Source organism: Ursus maritimus, unplaced genomic scaffold (assembly GCF_017311325.1).
Source record: "Ursus maritimus isolate PB19 unplaced genomic scaffold, ASM1731132v1 scaffold_25, whole genome shotgun sequence".
NCBI lineage: Eukaryota > Metazoa > Chordata > Mammalia > Carnivora > Ursidae > Ursus > Ursus maritimus.
In genome coordinates, this window is record NW_024425008.1 from 32,209,397 (window position 1) to 32,228,811 (window position 19,415).

Consider the following 19,415-nt stretch of genomic DNA (forward strand, 5'->3'; position numbering starts at 1 on the left):
TTTTTTTTTTTAAAGATTTTATTTATTTATTCGACAGAGACAGAGACAGCCAGCGAGAGAGGGAACACAAGCAGGGGGAGTGGGAGAGGAAGAAGCAGGCTCATAGCGGAGGAGCCTGATGTGGGGCTCGATCCCAGAAAGATGGGATCACGCCCTGAGCCGAAGGCAGACGCTTAACCGCTGTGCCACCCAGGCGCCCCTACAATTACATTTAAAGAAGAAATAGTAGGTATTCAATATATTTATTGAATGACTAAATATAAGAAAAATAAGTATAATAAATTACAATGGGAAGGTCTTTCTAATATTTCCTTGCATTAAAGCTTTGTATCTTACAGATACATCTAAATCCTCTCATAAGATAAGACCAAAAACTATATGATCAGCCTGAACCAGGTAAATACATACTGTGAAAACACAAGACTATTGCATGCCATGCAGAGCTGATGACTTTTAATAGTTCCTGAACAGCAGAAAGCATGGTATTTAAGAAAAAACAATTTTCTGACACTCATTCGGAAGCTTTATGACTTAAGGCAAGATATCTAACCTCTTTGAGCTCAGTTTCCTGGTTTGTAAAGTCAGGATGATGATAATATCTTCTCTAAATAGCTGTAGTGAAGACTAATTGAAATAAAATCAATGAGATGTCAAACACAGAGCTTGTCACATAGTAAGTGAATTGTAATTTTTACAAAGGGGCAATCAACTACATGGAATAATATTTGCTGAGCAGTATTAGTCAGGTAAGGTTACAAATTATCTTGTTCTTGAACAACTCATGGATAGACTCATTTTTGAACATGGCTTGTTTTTTGGTCTTGTGAATGTCACAGAAGATAGTGACATGAAATTGATAAAGCCAATGTGCTATACTAGGTACTGGAGAATTTATTCCTTTAGTAGTAAGGTCAGTGAAGATGGTATAAATGTGAGGGAAAGAAGAGAAGGAATCATGGAAAGTCTGGCTACCTCCACTGATGCTATAAAATAAAAAATACACTTAACCAACAGTCCCATCAAGAGGCTTCCATATGAAAAATTGAAACATGAGGACATTTCTTGAAATTCTAATTATTAAGTTCATAGTCTAAAATTTTATAAAACAATTGTTTACCAATTTTAGATGAAATAGAAAAAATTATGGAAGGTTATTCTTTCTGGAGCCTTATCATGAATATTAGATTCCCTAAGCAGTTATTCATGGTCTTATTGGTCTTTATAGCATTATAAATTAAACATAAATACCACATATGTGGTACACAAAGATGTGTCATTGGGAATATAAAAACCCTACCACAAATGACAAAGAGAGAAACACATTCCATGACAAATAAATAAAGCTAATGTGTCACAATGAAAGTAACAAATCCAGATAAAGCCAGAGTTCATTTAAGAGCTGAGTGCTAGGGAGCAAATGCTACAGCATACACAATCCCATCCCCCCAGAAGCCAGAACCACATTCCAACCTGAGACCCCTCCTGCACACATGCTGTCACAGAGAAAGTAATACCCTGATGGATGCTGTAGGCTGTGATTGAAGATGATGCCAATGGTAGACTTCTTATACACTCTCATGGGAAATGGAGAATTGCCTGGATGAAGTGTCAGAAAGAAATGGGTTATATATTTTTCACACTGGGAATCATAATCCTGGGGAATTAAGAAAAGACCTATGGAAAATGTGGTGATGAGATATTAATCTTGTCTCTCAAAAGTCTGCTGATATCCCAAGTAATTTATTTGCTTTTCATTACTTTCCTTTCCCTACAGATATATATTTCAAGAAGAAATTAATTCTCTACAAAATCAGTTTTAAGAAAAAAAAAATCTAAAACAGCTGTAACTTGCAAAGGAAAAATTAAAGAAGATGGTTGTAATACTATTTATTCAATAAATTCAACCTTGTGAGGCTACTGGTTTAATCATGCTATTCCTTTTAAAGTCAAAAGATGTTATCCTGCCTGTGATTCTGCATACACTACCTGGTATTTTAGATAGTGCCCATCTTTCTGTTTTTTTGCCTGACTTCTTGAGATAATATTTCTGCAATCAGAATTAAGCCAACAATACTAAATATGTGTAGAAATGTGTTTTGTCTGGAAAAAATTAGGATCTTAAAATTCATAGGATATTAAAGTCCTTTTATTTACTAGCCATATTTTGAGGCACAAATACTCTTTTCTCTTAGTTACTCAACAGTGCCCCCCTGCTTTGGAAAGTAAACTTAAAGGATATTCAAAATCTGTTAATATTTCAATGCATCTGTTTCACAAAAACAGAAACACACGTACGCTACGATTTTACACAGTAAGAATAAGAAATTAGGCCCCTAAGAAGGCAAAAAACATAGCTCAAATGTCATATAAAATATTTTGTTAAAAGAACATGAATTTCATGAGATTATAAAAGTAATCCTCTAGATTATAAGAACCTTATACAAATACAAGTATCAAAGAAACTATTTTCCTGAGTAACCTAATGTTTTTAAAAAAGGGATTGGTCTTCCCTTTTATACAAAAACATGGGAATCATATTAACTTTTCATTTAATAGCCAATTTGAGATGCTGTATCTATGGTTAAAGGGACAAGACTGTCACTAATTCAATGTAAATCCTCAGCTACCAGAGAGACCTACACAGGCCTATAAACCAGAATCTTTGTCTTTAGCCAATATTAGTTTAATAACAAATTACCTGGCTCAAAGGAATTTTTATGGAATTAAAGCGGTGGTAACAATCAAGTTGGCTATTTACACTTAACCATTTCAACATGATACAGTGACTGCCAAAAAAAAAAAGTTACTCAGAAAACTGTACAGTATAAAAATATAGAAAATTCCTTCTGAAACAGCTAACTTTCCCCCTTTGGTACCCTTATCCCCTTCAGCCAAGTGCAAAGTGCAAGGCAAAATAAATTAAGGCAAAAGGAAAATAAAATAAGAAAAATGGTGAGGGCGAGCATGTTGTTGACCATGTAAGATAACACGTGCAAAGTATACCTCCGATACACTATAGGTAGATGAGCACGAGGGAAGCCGAGCCTGGTTTTGCAGTGGGGAAAAGAAAACACTGTTAAAGAGGAAATGATAGCACAGTAAGGGTCTCAGAAGATCAGATGGCTCCATCACCAACACATTTGCCAGATAACACGACAGGCTTATAAGCAGACACCTGAGTTTGAAATCTCAAGGTTCAAGCTATTTGAGGAGAACCTTGTGATAAAAAAATACCTGGCTTAAAAAAAAAAAATCCATGACAGAGATGACTCACTTTGATCAGATCTTGCTGAGAAGACGCTCATTAAAGTTAACTGGAAAGCAGAATACTGATCATTTTTCTGCTGTGGTACTATTACATTGATCTTCATTGGTTTAATAACACTAGCAAACTACATGTGAGGTTACTTATAAGATGAAGGCTCTACTGTACATCTTCATATTGCTTTTTAAAGAGGGCACCAAAGCCGGGTCAGTATTCTGATTCTGATGTCCTGTTCCTATTATTCCATTGGCAGTACTATTGAATCTTCACATATATATACATGTATGTATATATGATACATTAATGTATATATCAATAAAAAACGATAAAAGACAAAAATTGAAACACAAAACTCTTGTCCAAACCTATCTTTTATCAGAATGTTTCACTGATTTTTTAAAAAGTTGTTATTTTTTTAAAAAGATTTTTATTTATTTATTTGACAGAGAGCGAGACAGCCAGCGAGAGAGGGAACACAGGCAGGGGGAGTAGAAGAGGAAGAAGCAGGCTCCCAGCGGAGGATCTGATGTGGGGCTTGATCCCAGGACTCCGGGATCATGCCCTGAGCCAAAGGCAAACACTTAACAACTAAGCCACCCAGGCATCCAACAACAGCTATTTTATACTCAAATTCATACGCTGAATTGGTAATTTTCTGGCCTATTCTTACTTTCTAGATTGTCACACTACTATATTCAATTCTCTGGCCTCTTTTTCATTAGGTTGTTACAATGTTGGGTGAGTTAAATTTTTAACTATGCACTCTCCAGTTACAAATTCTTCATGAAGTTACAAAATACAAAGGTAGGGTGGGGAAGTGGAGATATAGAAGATGGCACAGTGGAGGAATCAGAAATGCCTTTATTATCTGATTTGTTCAGTTGTATTTCCAGCACCCAGCACAGCAGAATTTAGTAGGTGCTCAATAAGTGTTTAATAAATAAATGAATGCACAAACTCTTTTTCTTCATCTTTAAAAAAACTGAACTGTGTGAAATAATGTTGAGGAGGTTTTATATTTACCATCACAAAGATCTGTGATATGTTATCACTGCCACTTAATAGGTTACTTTGAGGTATTTCCTAAAATATGGTCAATTCTATACATACTAAGAAATTAAAACTTTTTTTCCAACCATATACACATCTAATTTTCTTCAGCAAGGTGTTAGTTCTAAGAAAACTTTGCTATGTATGTTTGTTTTGTCTCTATATATCCATAAAACTGAAAAACTTTATTTTTCAAAATAGTTTGAGTCTTATCTTTTCCCCCCATCACTTCTCCATTTTCTGTTACTAGGGAAATTTACTTGTCAAGGAGATCTTTTATTAATACCTTATTTTTGTATTAAAGTCGATTCTGAGAATGACAATTCTGTAATAAGCATCAATCACCTCACAGTGTGTGTCATTTCCACTTCCATGATGTCTTAGGTACTGAAGGCAATTTTATAAGTATTAGATGAGATTTTTTTTTCTAAACACAGATTTTTGTTATTCAGTAGAAGTAAAACCTCAGAATTATATTAACATGTAAATTAAACAACCTCTCATAAAGTGAAAGGTAGCAAAATTAGCCTGTTTTCCAAACAGACAATACTAAAGTTGATTTACTGTCATCTTCATCATTACTGTAGTCTGGTCATATTTATGAGACATCATCTATCAAGATACTAAAGATGTTACATAATTATTATAAATTAAAGAGTAAATAAATGCATATTATTAATATGAGTCAGTGTCAAAACATTAAACAAGGAAGACTTATCAGGAAGCTCAAATAATATTCTACAAAAGACTCTAAGATTTGCCTGAGAAAGTAGAGTATATAGACAAACTGATGTTTACTCATTTAAAAGCTACTGAATGCTTATTTAAGGACTAATGCTCCAGCTACTCTTTCTTTCTTTAGTTGAGTTGGCTGATTCAATGCAGATGCCTTTTAGATTTTTAAGTGCTGTATATTAAGATATGATGTATTAGCTGATCATGTGAGGGTGTCTTTGCCAGTTGTACAAAATTTCCTGTAGATGGCATGATTTTTTGGTGCAGTTACATATGAGAAATCAAAAGGTGGTCTTATCTTTAATAACATATAAAGAAGCAATAAACAGAAAAACAAATTTTTAAAAAGTTTAAGAGAGAAAGATTGGGATTTATCTTTTTACCCTAAGTCTCTGTAGGAGGCTCCTCAATGAAGAGGAATTTATAATCTATACTTTATCCATATGACAGCTCTATATTTGAAGGGTTTAATGTTAATACCATGGTGGGTTTACTTTGTGTGTGTTTGTGTGGTATGATGTGAAAAAAGAGTAGCTAGAAAAAACGATGGCAAACAGATGACTAAAAATGTAAAGGTAGAAGATTTCAGGGTATTAACTCTTCTAGACATATGTTTCCAGGCAGAATAATCTGAAACCATCCCCCCAAAATGAATAGCTCTCCTTCCATCAAGCTCTAAAATGAAGATAATTTTACAAAGCCTCTACTAAAATTACTTCTGTTATTGCTGTTTTGACAAGCTAGCTCGTTATAGAAGATCTCAGCAAACTTTTTCTGTAAATAGTCAGAGAGTAAACATTTCTGACTTTGTGTGCCATATGGTCTTTGCTGTAACTCTTCACCTCTGCTTTTGTAGCACAAAAGCAACCACAGATTATATGCAAATGAAGGAATGTGGCTGTGTTTCAAAAAACCTTAATTTTTGGACACTGAAATTTGATTTTCATATGCTTTTATATGTTGTGAAATGACATTCTTTTGGTTTCCCCCCAACATTTAAAAATGCAAAAATCACTCCTAGCTTGTGGGCCCACAAAAGCGAAACAGGATTTAGCCCAGGAGCTACAGTTTGCTGACTCTGGAGTTACAGCATTATTTGGATGAGTATAAAAAAACAAAAAAAGCCCTAAAACAAATGTTAAAGAATATAAGAACAACTAATTCAGAACGAAGACTGCAATGAAAATACTGATCTTAAAAAAATCTATATAATCACAACTACCTAATCCATTATTTATATTGATCCCATTTCATATTAGTTTTATTTCAGCATTCAGAAAATTGTTAAACATTTAAAAATCATTCTTCAAAAGACATTACTTTCTGACTTGATTTAGGTATTTTTCTTAAACTTATTAAAAACATAGTTTTATTTTTAAGTGATAACTCTTCCCTTAACTTTTTCCACTTCAAATAACATATCCTTTTATTTATGTTAGCATAGCAAGTACTTATAATTATCAAATTCCTTTTACTTCATTGCTTTTCTAATTCCTAGTTCGCTTATATGTCAATAATCTGTTTTCATAAGCCATCTTTCCTTTTATTGTGTCAAAGCCTTTAAAAAAATAACATATTTCATTTCCTAAAACCTACCTGTATATGTTTGTAGCTGAACAGAAATTTACTATCACATTACATAGACTGAGTGAAAACATAAAATTTGTGGCTTCGTGGTATTTTTACTCCTCTCCTTTCTTTTCTTTCTACTTGTCTTTATTTCATGAGCATTTATGTTCTTTTTCTCTGAATACTTTAACACTTAAGCTTTTTAGGGCCCTATCACTCTAATTAGCTTCAACTTTGTAAACTTACCTTGATTTATGATTACCTAAATAAAGTATTAGTTTGTATTACCTTGTGTTTTCCAATTATCAACACTGTTTACACTGTTTTTCAATCTTAAGCCTAACTTTTAATATTCTTCCAACTAGACTCATGTATTTGATTTTTTCTTTTTTTCAATTTAAATTTAATTAGCCAACATATAGTACATCATTAGTTTCAGATGTAGAGTTCAGTAATTCATCAGTTGCAGATAACACCCAGTGCTCATCTTGCTATGTGTCCTCCTTAATGCCTGTCACCCAGTTACTCCATCCCCACACCCACCTCCCCTCCAGCGACCCTCAGTTTGTTTCCTACAGTTAAGAGTCTCTTATGGTTTGTCTCCCTCTCTGATTTCTTCCCATTCAGTTTTCCCTCCCTCCTCCTATGATCCTCTGTGATATTTCTTATATTCCACACATGAGTGAAACCATATGATAATTGTTTCTCTGATTGACTTATTTCTCTCAGAATAATACCCTCCAGTTCCATCCACATCGATGTAAAGGGTGAGATTTCATCCTTTTTGATAGCTGAGTAATATTCCATTATAGATATCTATATCTATATCTCACATCTTCTTAAATGTAAAGATAATTTTTTCCTTTATGTGGGATTATTTTCTAGTCACTATCCTCAACATATTATTAGTCTAAGGATTTTAGTAACTTTTGAAGTCATTAAATTAGTCAAACTCTGCTTACAAGATGATAATTTGTAAAGGTACAAGATGATAGTTTTATTATTATTAAAATTACTAAAAACTCATTTGGGGTTCAGAATACTTCTGCTTTGTACCATGAATAGAAAATGATGATACATTCTTAATTTATAATTCAAGAATCTAACATATCCTACTTTTTGCTATAGAAGTGCCAATGTAGGATAAAGTATATTTTCATCTGAGAATAAAATTTATTATTATCCCAAAAATTACATCTTAGAATATTCTACTTTATATCACTGATTATCTATAATAAGTAAGGATGCAGGATTCTTTTCTCTCTAAAAAATAATATATCATATAGATGATACCAATTGAAGTATTGATTTAATTAAATCCTTACCCCAAACATTTGAATGATGTTTTATTTTTCCAACTATTAAATAAAATATTTAAGTGCAAACCTGGTTCTGAATCTTTCATCTTATTGAATTATTTAGAAATGTTTCAATGAATTAAAAGGCACCCACATACTTGCTCTTGTGTATAGATGCCTACAATAATAGATGCCTGCAAAATGGAATGGTCATTATATGCTAATTTATCTCATTTTAGGAATATAGTTTTTATATAGCTGTTAATATAGCTATGGAAGTTAGAATAACTTTATTCTGCTTCTAAGCAACAATTTTTAACATGCAAGGGTTATTTTAAGGCATTCTGGGGTAATGGGAATTAAAAGGAAGGGGAGAAACTGAATACTCAGCCAAATACTTGATATGCATCTTCTCTAAGCTGAACTCTCTACAGAAGATACAATTTGCCTTTTGACAGTTTTCCTCTCCATACTTTTCTAGTTAAAGGGAATCTTAGAATGATGAACCTAATATTCAATCTTTTTAGGAAAAAAAGTAATCAGAACAAAGTGTGACCCAGTGAAATGAAACAAAAGATGAAGACATTGGGGTTAGTCATTATATATCGTACCATGCACTACAGGTGTTAAAAAAAATAAATCAAAAAGTGGTATAAGTAATTTTTGAAGCACAAAACTTTTAATTTAATCCTAATTTAACACTAACTCCCTTCCATATAGACCTTAAGAAGTCCTAACTTTCTAGTCTTGGTTTGATAGGAAAAAAAAATCACTTATCATGGGTTACAGAGAGTATGACACTAAATATATTTATTAATATGGTCAGAATCTTTTTAGGGCTTTCTAGAATAATATTCAGGAATGTTTAGACTGATTAAATCACAAAATTCATACTAATCTTTTTTTTAAGATAGTGGAATAAATTCTGGAAGTGATTATGGTTGATCTTTCAAATTCTGTAAGAATATGCACAGAAAAGAAAGACTGGCTCACAAGAAAACAGAAAAATGAGACATCTGCATTAATTGCTAAATCACTTAATTTAGCAATCAGAATTTAAGGATTAGTATTATAAAAACAACTTTGGACTTTAGTAATCAGAAATTTAATACAGAGATATAAATAGCTATGTACGGTACATAATTAAAAACAAGCTGAGAAGCCAGAGAATTATCATATCAGTATTATTGTTTATTCTACTCTTTATAACAAAACTATTATAGCAATATGAATTAAATGTATGGCAATAATCTTGGGAGAAGTAAATCCAGGCTAGGATTGATAGAAACTTTTTAAATGGAATGGGATGTCAGATCTAAACAGAGCCAGAAATTATTTACTGCAATAATTTAGCTTTTCTTCTACCGTATTTATACCACATGCCACTTTAGAGATTTTATTTCCATTTCTTTTGAAAAGATATATTCAGGAAAAGGACAAAGCATTCTGAATCTGAGCTATAGGTTACAAAAAATACTACTGTTAGTATTGCCTATCTGACACATGTACAGTATTGAGTGGCTATAAGGTATTGTTCACCTTCAAAGTGTTGTCTTGGGTATATTAGCCTTTATCTCAAGTATTTCTAAGATGTTGTATGACACTGAAGATGCTTACTGCCTAATTTTAAAAACAAGAATCTTGTAGTTATTCCCAAAGAGTTTGAGTTAAGAGAAGTCTATTAACTCAGAAAAATGTGTCTACTTGCCAGATTACCTATGATGATACTCTAACATTGATCATTTTCCTTAACAAATGGAATTGAATCATCAAGGCTCTATCACTTGGATCCAGCCAATAATTTATAATCCTGCTGACAAATCCATCAAGGGGCAGAAGACATGGTCAATGGAAAAGCTCCAAGTGAAGTCTCATAAAAAGATTCTCAGAAAATTGTACAATTGTGTAAGAAACACAGATTTTGAAAAGAAAATTTTTATTTTGCATTGGAGCCATAAAGTTATTAAATCAACTGCAATGTTAGTGTGGCTTAAGTGTCCTCTACCCTGCCAATTTAATCTTTATTTCATAAATGTGAGCATGAAGCTACAGCTAGGAAAGAAAGAAAGAGATATGGAGAAAAGAGACAGAAAGTAAAAAAGATGGAGATGAGAGGACAAACCAATCAGATTTGGAATTACCAGTCAGCAGAAGTTTAGGAAAAAAAAAAAATCACCGAGTGAAATCGTACATTTACTCTGAGAGAGTATCCTTTCACATTGCCTTCTAGGTGACCTCTGAGCTCCTCCAGCTTTCGATGGAGCTACACGTAAACATCAGAAAATGAATTGAAAAAGCAACTTGTTCTCTTTTCAGTTTTCCTTTTCCCTTTTAAAAACAAGATCATAGCGTTATACATTTCTCACTGCCTTTGGCAAACATTTCAAAACATCAAAAATCTTTGTATAACACAAGAATATATGCTCAATAAACCTGTGACTAGGAAGCTAACATTTTATTTTAATTATAGCATGTTTTCTCTCCAAAGTGTTGGAGAAAATAAATACTAAAACTATCCTTATAATCTCCTAGAGATTCACTTTAAAATTTTCTATTCAGTAGAAATACAGGTAAAAATATTTAGAAATTATGAAATTTGCTTTTCCCAAACACACTTTTTGATTTAAAGCTGAACAATATAAAAGTAAACTGACTGAACCCTAACATGTATCTTTGATCTTATACATATACATGTGTATATACATAATCATACTGTATATACACTCAAAAATAATAAACATACAATTGTAAGTTGAAGCTCTATATAGCCAAAAGCTGAACTTAAAGATAATTAAACACACACGCACTTGCACACACAATCCAGTTTATAGCAGATGGTGCTGCACTTATGGATGCCATTTTATCTTTATTTCACTATCAATAATTTCTAAAAAATTATGTCACACTTCACCTTTTCACTTGAATCTGGCTCTTAATCCATAGTCTAAACAATAATGGACTTATATTCCCTTAAAGACAAAGGTAAAATCTGATACCTCACAAGTAGACAGTGAGGAATGGTACTGATATATCATTGGGATACATAAACTTATATTTTTCTGACTATTTTAACTTGCCTTGATTTTGAAACAGGCATATAATCAACACTTCCCATCCCCTCTCATTATTCTTAGTGAAAAAAACATTAAAAACAAAACAAAACAAAAAACGCTACCCAGTATACAGCAGTGTTAGAGAACAGAGAAGATGGCTTGTCTGGAATAAAGGACACAAACATACAGACACACCCTCATCCATGTGCACTCGTGTGCGTGCACACACACAAATAAACAACAACAAAAAAGTAAAATTAAGAAGGCAGAAGAGGCAAGGAGAGGAAGGAGTGCAGAAATTAGTGTTTCATAAATTGTTAAATGGAAATAAACAGAAGGTGTATAAAATTTTGAATTGACTTAATATTAGGCCTCAAGGTAGTTATTGAATTTGGGGATATCCCAATGCAGTGAACTGCCTGTCATTTTGATTAACAGTTACTATTGCTGTTAGGACAAATGGGATTGAGATATAAATAGTAGTTAACTTGGGAGGAAACTCCTCCGCATATTTTAAAAATTCAGCAAATTTTCTAACTTGCATTTATGGTGGCAGCATTAAAAGTGATCAATGGCTAGGTCTCTGTTTCTAAAGGGTGATGACTGGCTTACCTTTTCATTGTCATTGAATTTTAGAGTATCGAGTGCCCAAGAGATATTAACCAAACAGATATTTAACAACTAGCAAATGGGACCATCAGATCAGAAATCTTCAAGTTGTGTATTAACAGATCACATACACAAATGGGCAAACATTTAGATATATTTTGGTTTCCATTGATTGTTATATCCATTTTTTAACTTCAAAAAAACAAATAAAAGTGGATTCAGTGTTTAAATACTATTAGGTATATGTGAGCCCATTATACCAGCATCATATAAAATTCCTTTTCTGTCTAATTCTTAAGAGAAAATACACACACACACACACACACACACACACACGAAATACATGTTACTAACTCATAATAATTATTTTTTCTGGAATGAACTACAAATGGTAATGACACTAACATAACATTTAGTTACTTTTTATTAAAAAAGCAAAAAGGGGAGATAATATTTTGAAAATAAATATTAGTTCTCTGTGTAACAGGAACTTAACACATAGTCAGTGACATCAATCAGAGGAACGGTTTACTCTAGAACCCCAAATCATAGGCACCTGTAATGAGACAGTTGCCCTTTCTCTTGTTTGTGGTGCCATTCAAAGCTAGTTATTTGGCAGCTTGCCTTCAGCTGGTTGCTCTATGTGTAGCTGAAACAAACAACAACAAAAAAATATGACCCAACAGCCAATAAAAATATTAAAATAAAAAAAATGGGATGGTGAAAAATGGAAAAAGCCCCCTTCCTCCCACCACCCTCCAAAAAGGAAGAAGTGTAGGCTACAGACGAAATCTTGCCAAAAAAATGTTAGAAACATATTTACTTTGAGGGATCCAACTCTACTAGCAACTCCTTTGCTTTCATCCGGCCGTCTAATTTGCTACAATGAGGGAAGATGGGTAAAAAAGACAGAATAAAGAAAAAGTGAACTTAAAAAATTTTCTACACATTAGTAAGTAATACATGCAAAAACATCATTTGACTCTTTGAGGTATCTCTTAGGAAGCAGTGGAGTTAACTAACCCAGAGGCTATATGAAATGCTCTGCAAATAGGCTGGTCATTCGAATTGTCTTCATTATAGCATTATTCCTGAGATTAGGAAATGGGCACTTACTTTGGTTATCTTGGGGACTTCTGATGTAGCAGTATCTGGAGTAGTGTTACATTTGCATTTGGTTTACGAAAAACAAAGAATTACAAATATATCTATGCAGAGAACTTTGTCTCTTTAAGTGTTATAGTGTCCATTCCATTGTAATATCTGAAAACCTCAATGGTATGACTAAAACATGAGTGTTCCCTCAGTGGAAAGATCAGTTCTAACAAGCATCATTCTTGGTAGGTGACAGAGTGAAGCTCCTCTGCTTGCTGACCCAAGCACTGAGGTTGTTCAGCTGTCACTGAGATTCCCAATTAAACAATTTTGCTGCCCAACCAGAAAATTTTAATGCCAGACCAATGTTAAATACATTCACTCCCTCAAAACTTTCTTTTATTTCAGTTGAATTTTCCTCTTGGGTAAGATACGGGGAAACTAAAACTACTATTTTTAAAATTGGTTTCATATCACTATATAAATGAGAAAACAAAGATTCTCAACACAAAGTATTTCACTAGATGAGATATGAATTAGAATTTTTTTTTTTTGCTTTTTCATAGAGCTGTAACAAGAATATTTGGTTAGAGAGGAAGACAAACAAACAAAAAAAAAAGTAGGGAAGAAGGATGAGAAGCTTCAGATCAAGTGCTTTTATGCTTGGGTCCTACACATGCAGAATGATGGTTTCCATTCAGACCAACATAGGTCAAGGTAGCTGTGATGCTCCTGGTTTGTTTGTTTGTTTGTTTGATTGTTTTTTTTTTTTTTTTTTAAGACAGTAGAGGAAGCATCAATGTGATGTAATGCCAGGTTCCAAATGTTAAAGTCCTCAGGAAAAATAAGAAACCTGACCATACTACAAAATTATATTTCCTGGAGGCAGGCTATCTTATCCCTTTTAGGATCTCTCTGATAGCATATGGAGATTGCTTAGGAATAATACTGAGAAAATTGAATTTTTATTTTGAAAAAAAGCATCTTGGTACATAAGAATTATGTCAACTTTCGATTTTACTTGATAAAGTTTTTACTAATTCTTCAGCATTAACTAAATGTTATACCCAAAAGATAATCACCAATTCTCATTCTTCTTAGTCAATACTTCTTAGTGTAATACTAATTAGAATGGCAACACCCTTCTGAATGGGCAGTGAACTTATAATATTTAGTCTTTTCTCTTGTACTATTTTCTTTGATCTTAAAGAACATTTTATATCAAAAATGATTTCCCATTTTAAGTAGAGACTCACAATATCTTGATTATAAAGATAAATTAGGTAATTTCCTATTAAAAATATAGTCTAATGCCTCATGCTGCTTTCTGAAAACTTTCAGAAACTGCGAAGATTTTCAGAATTGTTATCTAGTAACAAATGAACACCATTTTCTACATTGTCTTTTATTTCTAGAAGGCTTAAAATTACACCAATTCCAGCAACATGAGGTATCTTCTTCAAGGTTATTTGTTAATGACAAATCAGGAACAATACCTACAGTTCCTGACTTCCAGTTCAAAGTTGTATTCCCTCTATAGGCCTGGAAATAAATGGGTCGGAAAAAAATTGATGCTTATAAGAAGATATGTATATGTATATATGTGTCTCTGTCTGTCTTGTGCGTTCATCTGTCTCTCTTTCCATCGATGGAAGAAATTTAATGTTATTGTATTTATTTATGGAAGAAATTTTTCCTGAACCACTTCAGTTCCAAATGCAAGTGCAAATACAGAAACTTAGTGAGTTATAAGAAACTCTAAATGTGAACTCTAGATGTGAAAAATAGACAATAATACTCATTTATTTTTTATTTTTATTTTTTTATAATACCAATTTAAACTAAGATGTCTGGGAACACAAAGCTCATCTGTCAATGCTTGACATAAATTTTCTGTATATAAATCTGACTTTGTAAATTTGAAACTGTCATAAGAAGACGACTTTAGAAAACCAATGTGGTTACTATCAAAGCCCAAAGTAGTTGTAATTCAAGTATCAGGTGATTTTTTTTGTGGCTCCTGAACCAGGTATAATAGCTAATACTGAAAAACTTTAGAAAGAATTTGAAAAAGATTTGTCTCATAAACTAAAATTTGAGAACTAGAGAAAAGTAACATCAATAGATTTTAGTTTAATACTCTCATTTATTCTAGTCAACTCTTAATCATCAATTATGATGGAGTAGTATAAATAAAAGAAATTAGCTACTCCAAATGCCTATTATTTTTCTTTGCTAAGTTAAAAGTAATCACTAAAGATTAGCATTTGGATGAGATAAATTACTTTACTCTTCATGATAATTATAAGATCTTCACATCATTAGCTAATTTTATCTATATTTGTCTATGAGGCTAAACATTTTGCATCAGTAACTAAGAGATGTTAAACTGCAAATGTTTTTATTACATATGGGATCATTGCAATATAAATGAAGTTTGGGAATTGGATGTAAAAATTATGGGAGTTATGATTGGTTGAGATTATTAGCTTATATATTTGAAAATTAAAATGTTGCAGAACAAAAAATGTTATCACTAATAAATTTTTCTACACTGAAGAAAAATTTTATAAGTATTTCATTGTGATTTTAAAATATATAAATTAGAGGGTCAAAACATTTCAACTTTCTATTCAGACTGTCAGCTAGAACATATTTAACAAAATACCTATCAAAAATAATCTGAAAATATTGCAATGTATCACCTCTTTTGCAACCTCCTGGGAATCTTTTGTCAGAGATTAATTACAGAGGAATCTATTCGCAAGGATTAATTACCAGATGTGGCCTATAAAGCAGTGAAATGACTCTGCTATATGTATTTATCTTTTTTATAAGAGCTTGAATCCTAGAATATCATGCAACAAAAGAAAGTGCCTGGATGCTACTACAATATGGGTTGTTGATTACCTTTGATTTAGCCCAATTCTCCAAACTCACTGTAAAATCATTTCCACTGTTAACAAGGTAGAAAATTATCCCATCTCACCTCACCTCTCTTGCCAATAATAAGTAGTTGTAAATGTTAAATTTGTATTAAAGCAAACATGTAGATTTTGGAGTAGAAACCCAACTTTACATTAATTTTTAAAACAAAATATAATACTTGAAAGAAATTTGTAAAAGCCACATTAAGTTAGGTGCCCATATCACTGGGCATATGTATTCACACTTCTCTTTAGTACTATAGATTTGTGAAAAAATATGAGAAAAGACTGCATATTTTCTGTGTTTGAACTCAGGTCTAGAGAGGTTCAGGGGCTTTCTGGAGACATATCAATAAAAAAATGCTCAGTACAATAAATTCTCTCTCAGGTCTTTTCGTTAAACTTAGGTTCTCATTTATGGAATGACTAATGTAGATCTTTCCTCTTTTTCTCATGATATATTTTATATTCATTTGAATTAAAATGGCACAGATTAAGCAAACATTTTTCCTTGTTTTTGCCTTAGGAATTGAATTACTTGATTTTTAGAATTACCTGTAATTTACATTCAGAACTACCCCGAGAGACAAATACTTCTAACCCCATTGCTACTTTTTTTAAAGTATGTGTATCAAGGAGAGGAAATAAAACTTTCTTCTTAGAAACTATTTATCTTTTTTTTTTTTTAAAGATTTTATTTATTTATTTGAGAGAGATAGAGACAGCCAGCGAGAGAGGGAACACAAGCAGGGGGAGTGGGAGAGGAAGAAGCAGGCTCCTAGCGGAGGAGCCTGATGTGGGGCTGGATCCCAGAACACCGGGATCACGCCCTGAGCCGAAAGCAGACGCTTAACCGCTGTGCCACCCAGGTGCCCCAGAAACTATTTATCTTTTAACCAATACCACTCAGTATATATTGATACAGCTATTGATTGTTTATTGCAGTTATGATTTGGAGGAGATTTTTAAAAATCTCCTTTGAAAATTAAAATGTTGCAAAACAAAAAATGTTATCCCTAATAATTTTTCTACCCTGAAGAAAATACTTCATAAGTATTTCATTGTGATTTCAAAAGATATAAATCAGAGGGTCAAAAACATTTCAATTTGCTATTCAGATTGTCAGCTAGAATATATTTAACAAAATATCTATTAAAAATAATATGAAAATATTGCAATCTATCACCTCAGAGCTCAAAATTTAAACACACTCTTGAAAATAAAGAAATACTTTTGGGATCTGGTTAATATTTCAATTAACTATATTTCAGCTCTTTCAATAAAACTGTTGCTTCATCATAAAGCAATCCAGTTTCATTTGTCACTTATTAAGGCAAAGCAAAAAAGAGGGAAGGAAGAAATGAAAGTAAGTTAAGTGACAATTATATGTCAAGGAAAAATAAATAATGCATTTCTGGAGAAAAGCAATATGATTATAAACTAAACTAACAAAAGAATAGAGAAGATCAAGGAAAGATGCAAAGGTTAATGAGGAAATGAGAAGTCAAAAATCAGAATCTTGGTAGCAAGTCACAGATTCACCAATCTACCTCTTCCCGAAAAAAAATTTTATTCTTAGGAAATCCTTCATTTTTAAGGATCTGATTTCTCATGGTATATTAACATTTGAAATCATTTATTTATAGCTTAATATGGATTTAATTTTGATCTTTAAGTTTCTATAATAGCTTTGATTCCAAAACGATCTATACAAAATTAGACTTTTTAGCAAGTTATTTCCTGCCAGAGCTTATATAATGTAATTCATGTTTTTTTCCCCAAATTTCTTATCTCTGTGAAAAGAAATTATGAAGCCCATCAATGGTGTGGTATGAAAGAGTTATTAGGCACTTTGAAATAACTTTAAGTAGTACAGTGTATGTTATTAAGAATTATTTATTATTTGTGTATGAAACAGAAAAAATCTTATTTTAAAACTTCCACTGAAATATGACATAATTTTCTACCCAGCAAGATTAAGAATAGAATAGCTTAGCCTAGATATAAAAATGCTCTGGTGTAAACACAGTTACAAAAATAAATAAATAGTTGGCTTTATGAAGATTTGTTATAAATCTGAAAAGCAGGCAAAAGACAGCTCTGTCATTACCAGAACCTATTTAAATAACAAAAAATTTTTATTTTTCTGGTTTAAAAAATAATATAGATTATAAAATAACTTGCAATTCCATCCCTATGCACTATTGTTTACTATTTTTTCTAACCACATATTTTATTTTGAGCATTTTCCCATGTCATTAAATACCCTAAAAGATATGATTTTTTGGGTTATATAAATAACTCATATATGTATGTATAAGTTATTTAACCATGGACAATTAAGGTTGGTTCTAATTTTTCATGAATATGAATAATGGCATGATAAATAGTCTTGTACATAAGTCTTTGATGGCTTCTTTGATAATTTCCACTGGATAAATTTCTGGAAACTATGATTGATTAAAATGTAAGAAAAATTTTAAGGATATATATATATCCTTATATGTAATGTTCACTTGAAAGGTCACACAGATTTATATTCCTACTAGTGTCAATAGGAAAGCTCAGGTCACTGTTCATTATAGTATGGATGATTATAATTTAAAAATGGTTATCAACTGGACTGCAAAATTTGTATTGTTTAAAATTTTAAATAAATTTCTAGTGAGAGGATATATGTTTTCTGACATATTTCTTTGCTGAATTTATTTCTTTTTATAAAATGGCTGTTCCTGCTCTTTAGTTATTTTATTTCTTTTTTTTCCTATGAGATTAGAAGAGCTCTTTTGGGCTATCAACACTTTATCTGATAGATTTGTTGTAATTTTTTTTTCTTCACATCAACTCCTTTATTAAGGTCCTTGAGAGCAGGGCTAAGAAGTATATCTATTGCTATATCCCCAACACCTAGCATAGTATTTGACATAATACTATGCACTAAAAAATATTCATTAAAAAATTTCTGAATTAATGTATTGTTTTGTTTTTAATGAAAGTAGAATGAGTAGGGCCAACAGGTAATCATGAAGTTTTGGGCAAGAAAATACGTGACCAGTTTTAGAATATATATCATTTTACAATATAAAGATCTAGAGATTATGTTAGTTTTGGATATGCTCTGTATTGAACTCCTACATGAGACAAAGTAGTTAATTACATGGATTTGAATCATGGCTTTATCTAATCAACTCCAAAATCAGCTGCGAAAATAATGATGGCACAGGTTAACTTTGTTCAGCGGCCTTTTGCACAAAATATGCCCCAAACCATTAAAAATAAATTTATAGAATGTGAAGTTATTAAATGGAACTGAAAGGTGGTATTCTTAATTTCACTATTCTTTGTATTTCTACAGTTCTTACTTTCCTATCTTCGCATAAACTGAATACAACTCCAGTGGATACCAAGAGAAACTAGTATTCCATTTAAAAGAGATGAGCTTGATCTGAATGAGAAAGATCTTAAATGAGGTTAGAACGTTTTCAGTTGATAATCTCTAACTTTATGTAGTAGCATGGAATGCAAAAGCTGGAATAAATAAATGTAAATTATTTTATATTAATTAGATATTAATATAATATCAGAGAGAAGGGCTAACTGGAATGATAATATTTATTCAAGTCAGTGGAGAAACTGATTTCAAAGGAATGGGATTATAGGCCTATAAGGGAATTTAGAGGCTGATTAATTTCATACCAGGGTATTACAGAAATAGAAACTGAGGTCTACTAGTTCTCAAAAAGCTATAAAGTGGCAGACTAGGGCTGATACTCAATATTTAGTGCCTCATAGTGCAATACTTTCACATACTCAA

At 31.9% G+C, this 19,415-nt stretch overlaps 1 protein-coding gene across 4 annotated transcripts in view; it reads right to left on the reverse strand.

Moving 5' to 3' along the window:
* GPHN (gephyrin) overlaps positions 1-19,415 on the reverse strand; it is a 642,872-nt gene that overhangs the window by 180,251 nt on the left and 443,206 nt on the right. The window contains exons 9-10 of one of the 4 annotated variants that reach the window (XM_040641768.1): positions 12,403-12,459; positions 3,004-3,045 (exon numbers count right to left, since the gene is read on the reverse strand). The exons of the other annotated variants lie outside the window; for them this stretch is intronic. Of the exons in view, the coding sequence (XP_040497702.1) occupies positions 3,004-3,045; positions 12,403-12,459 (99 nt within the window). The remainder of the gene's footprint in view (positions 1-3,003; positions 3,046-12,402; positions 12,460-19,415) is intronic. 4 annotated transcript variants of the gene reach the window in all.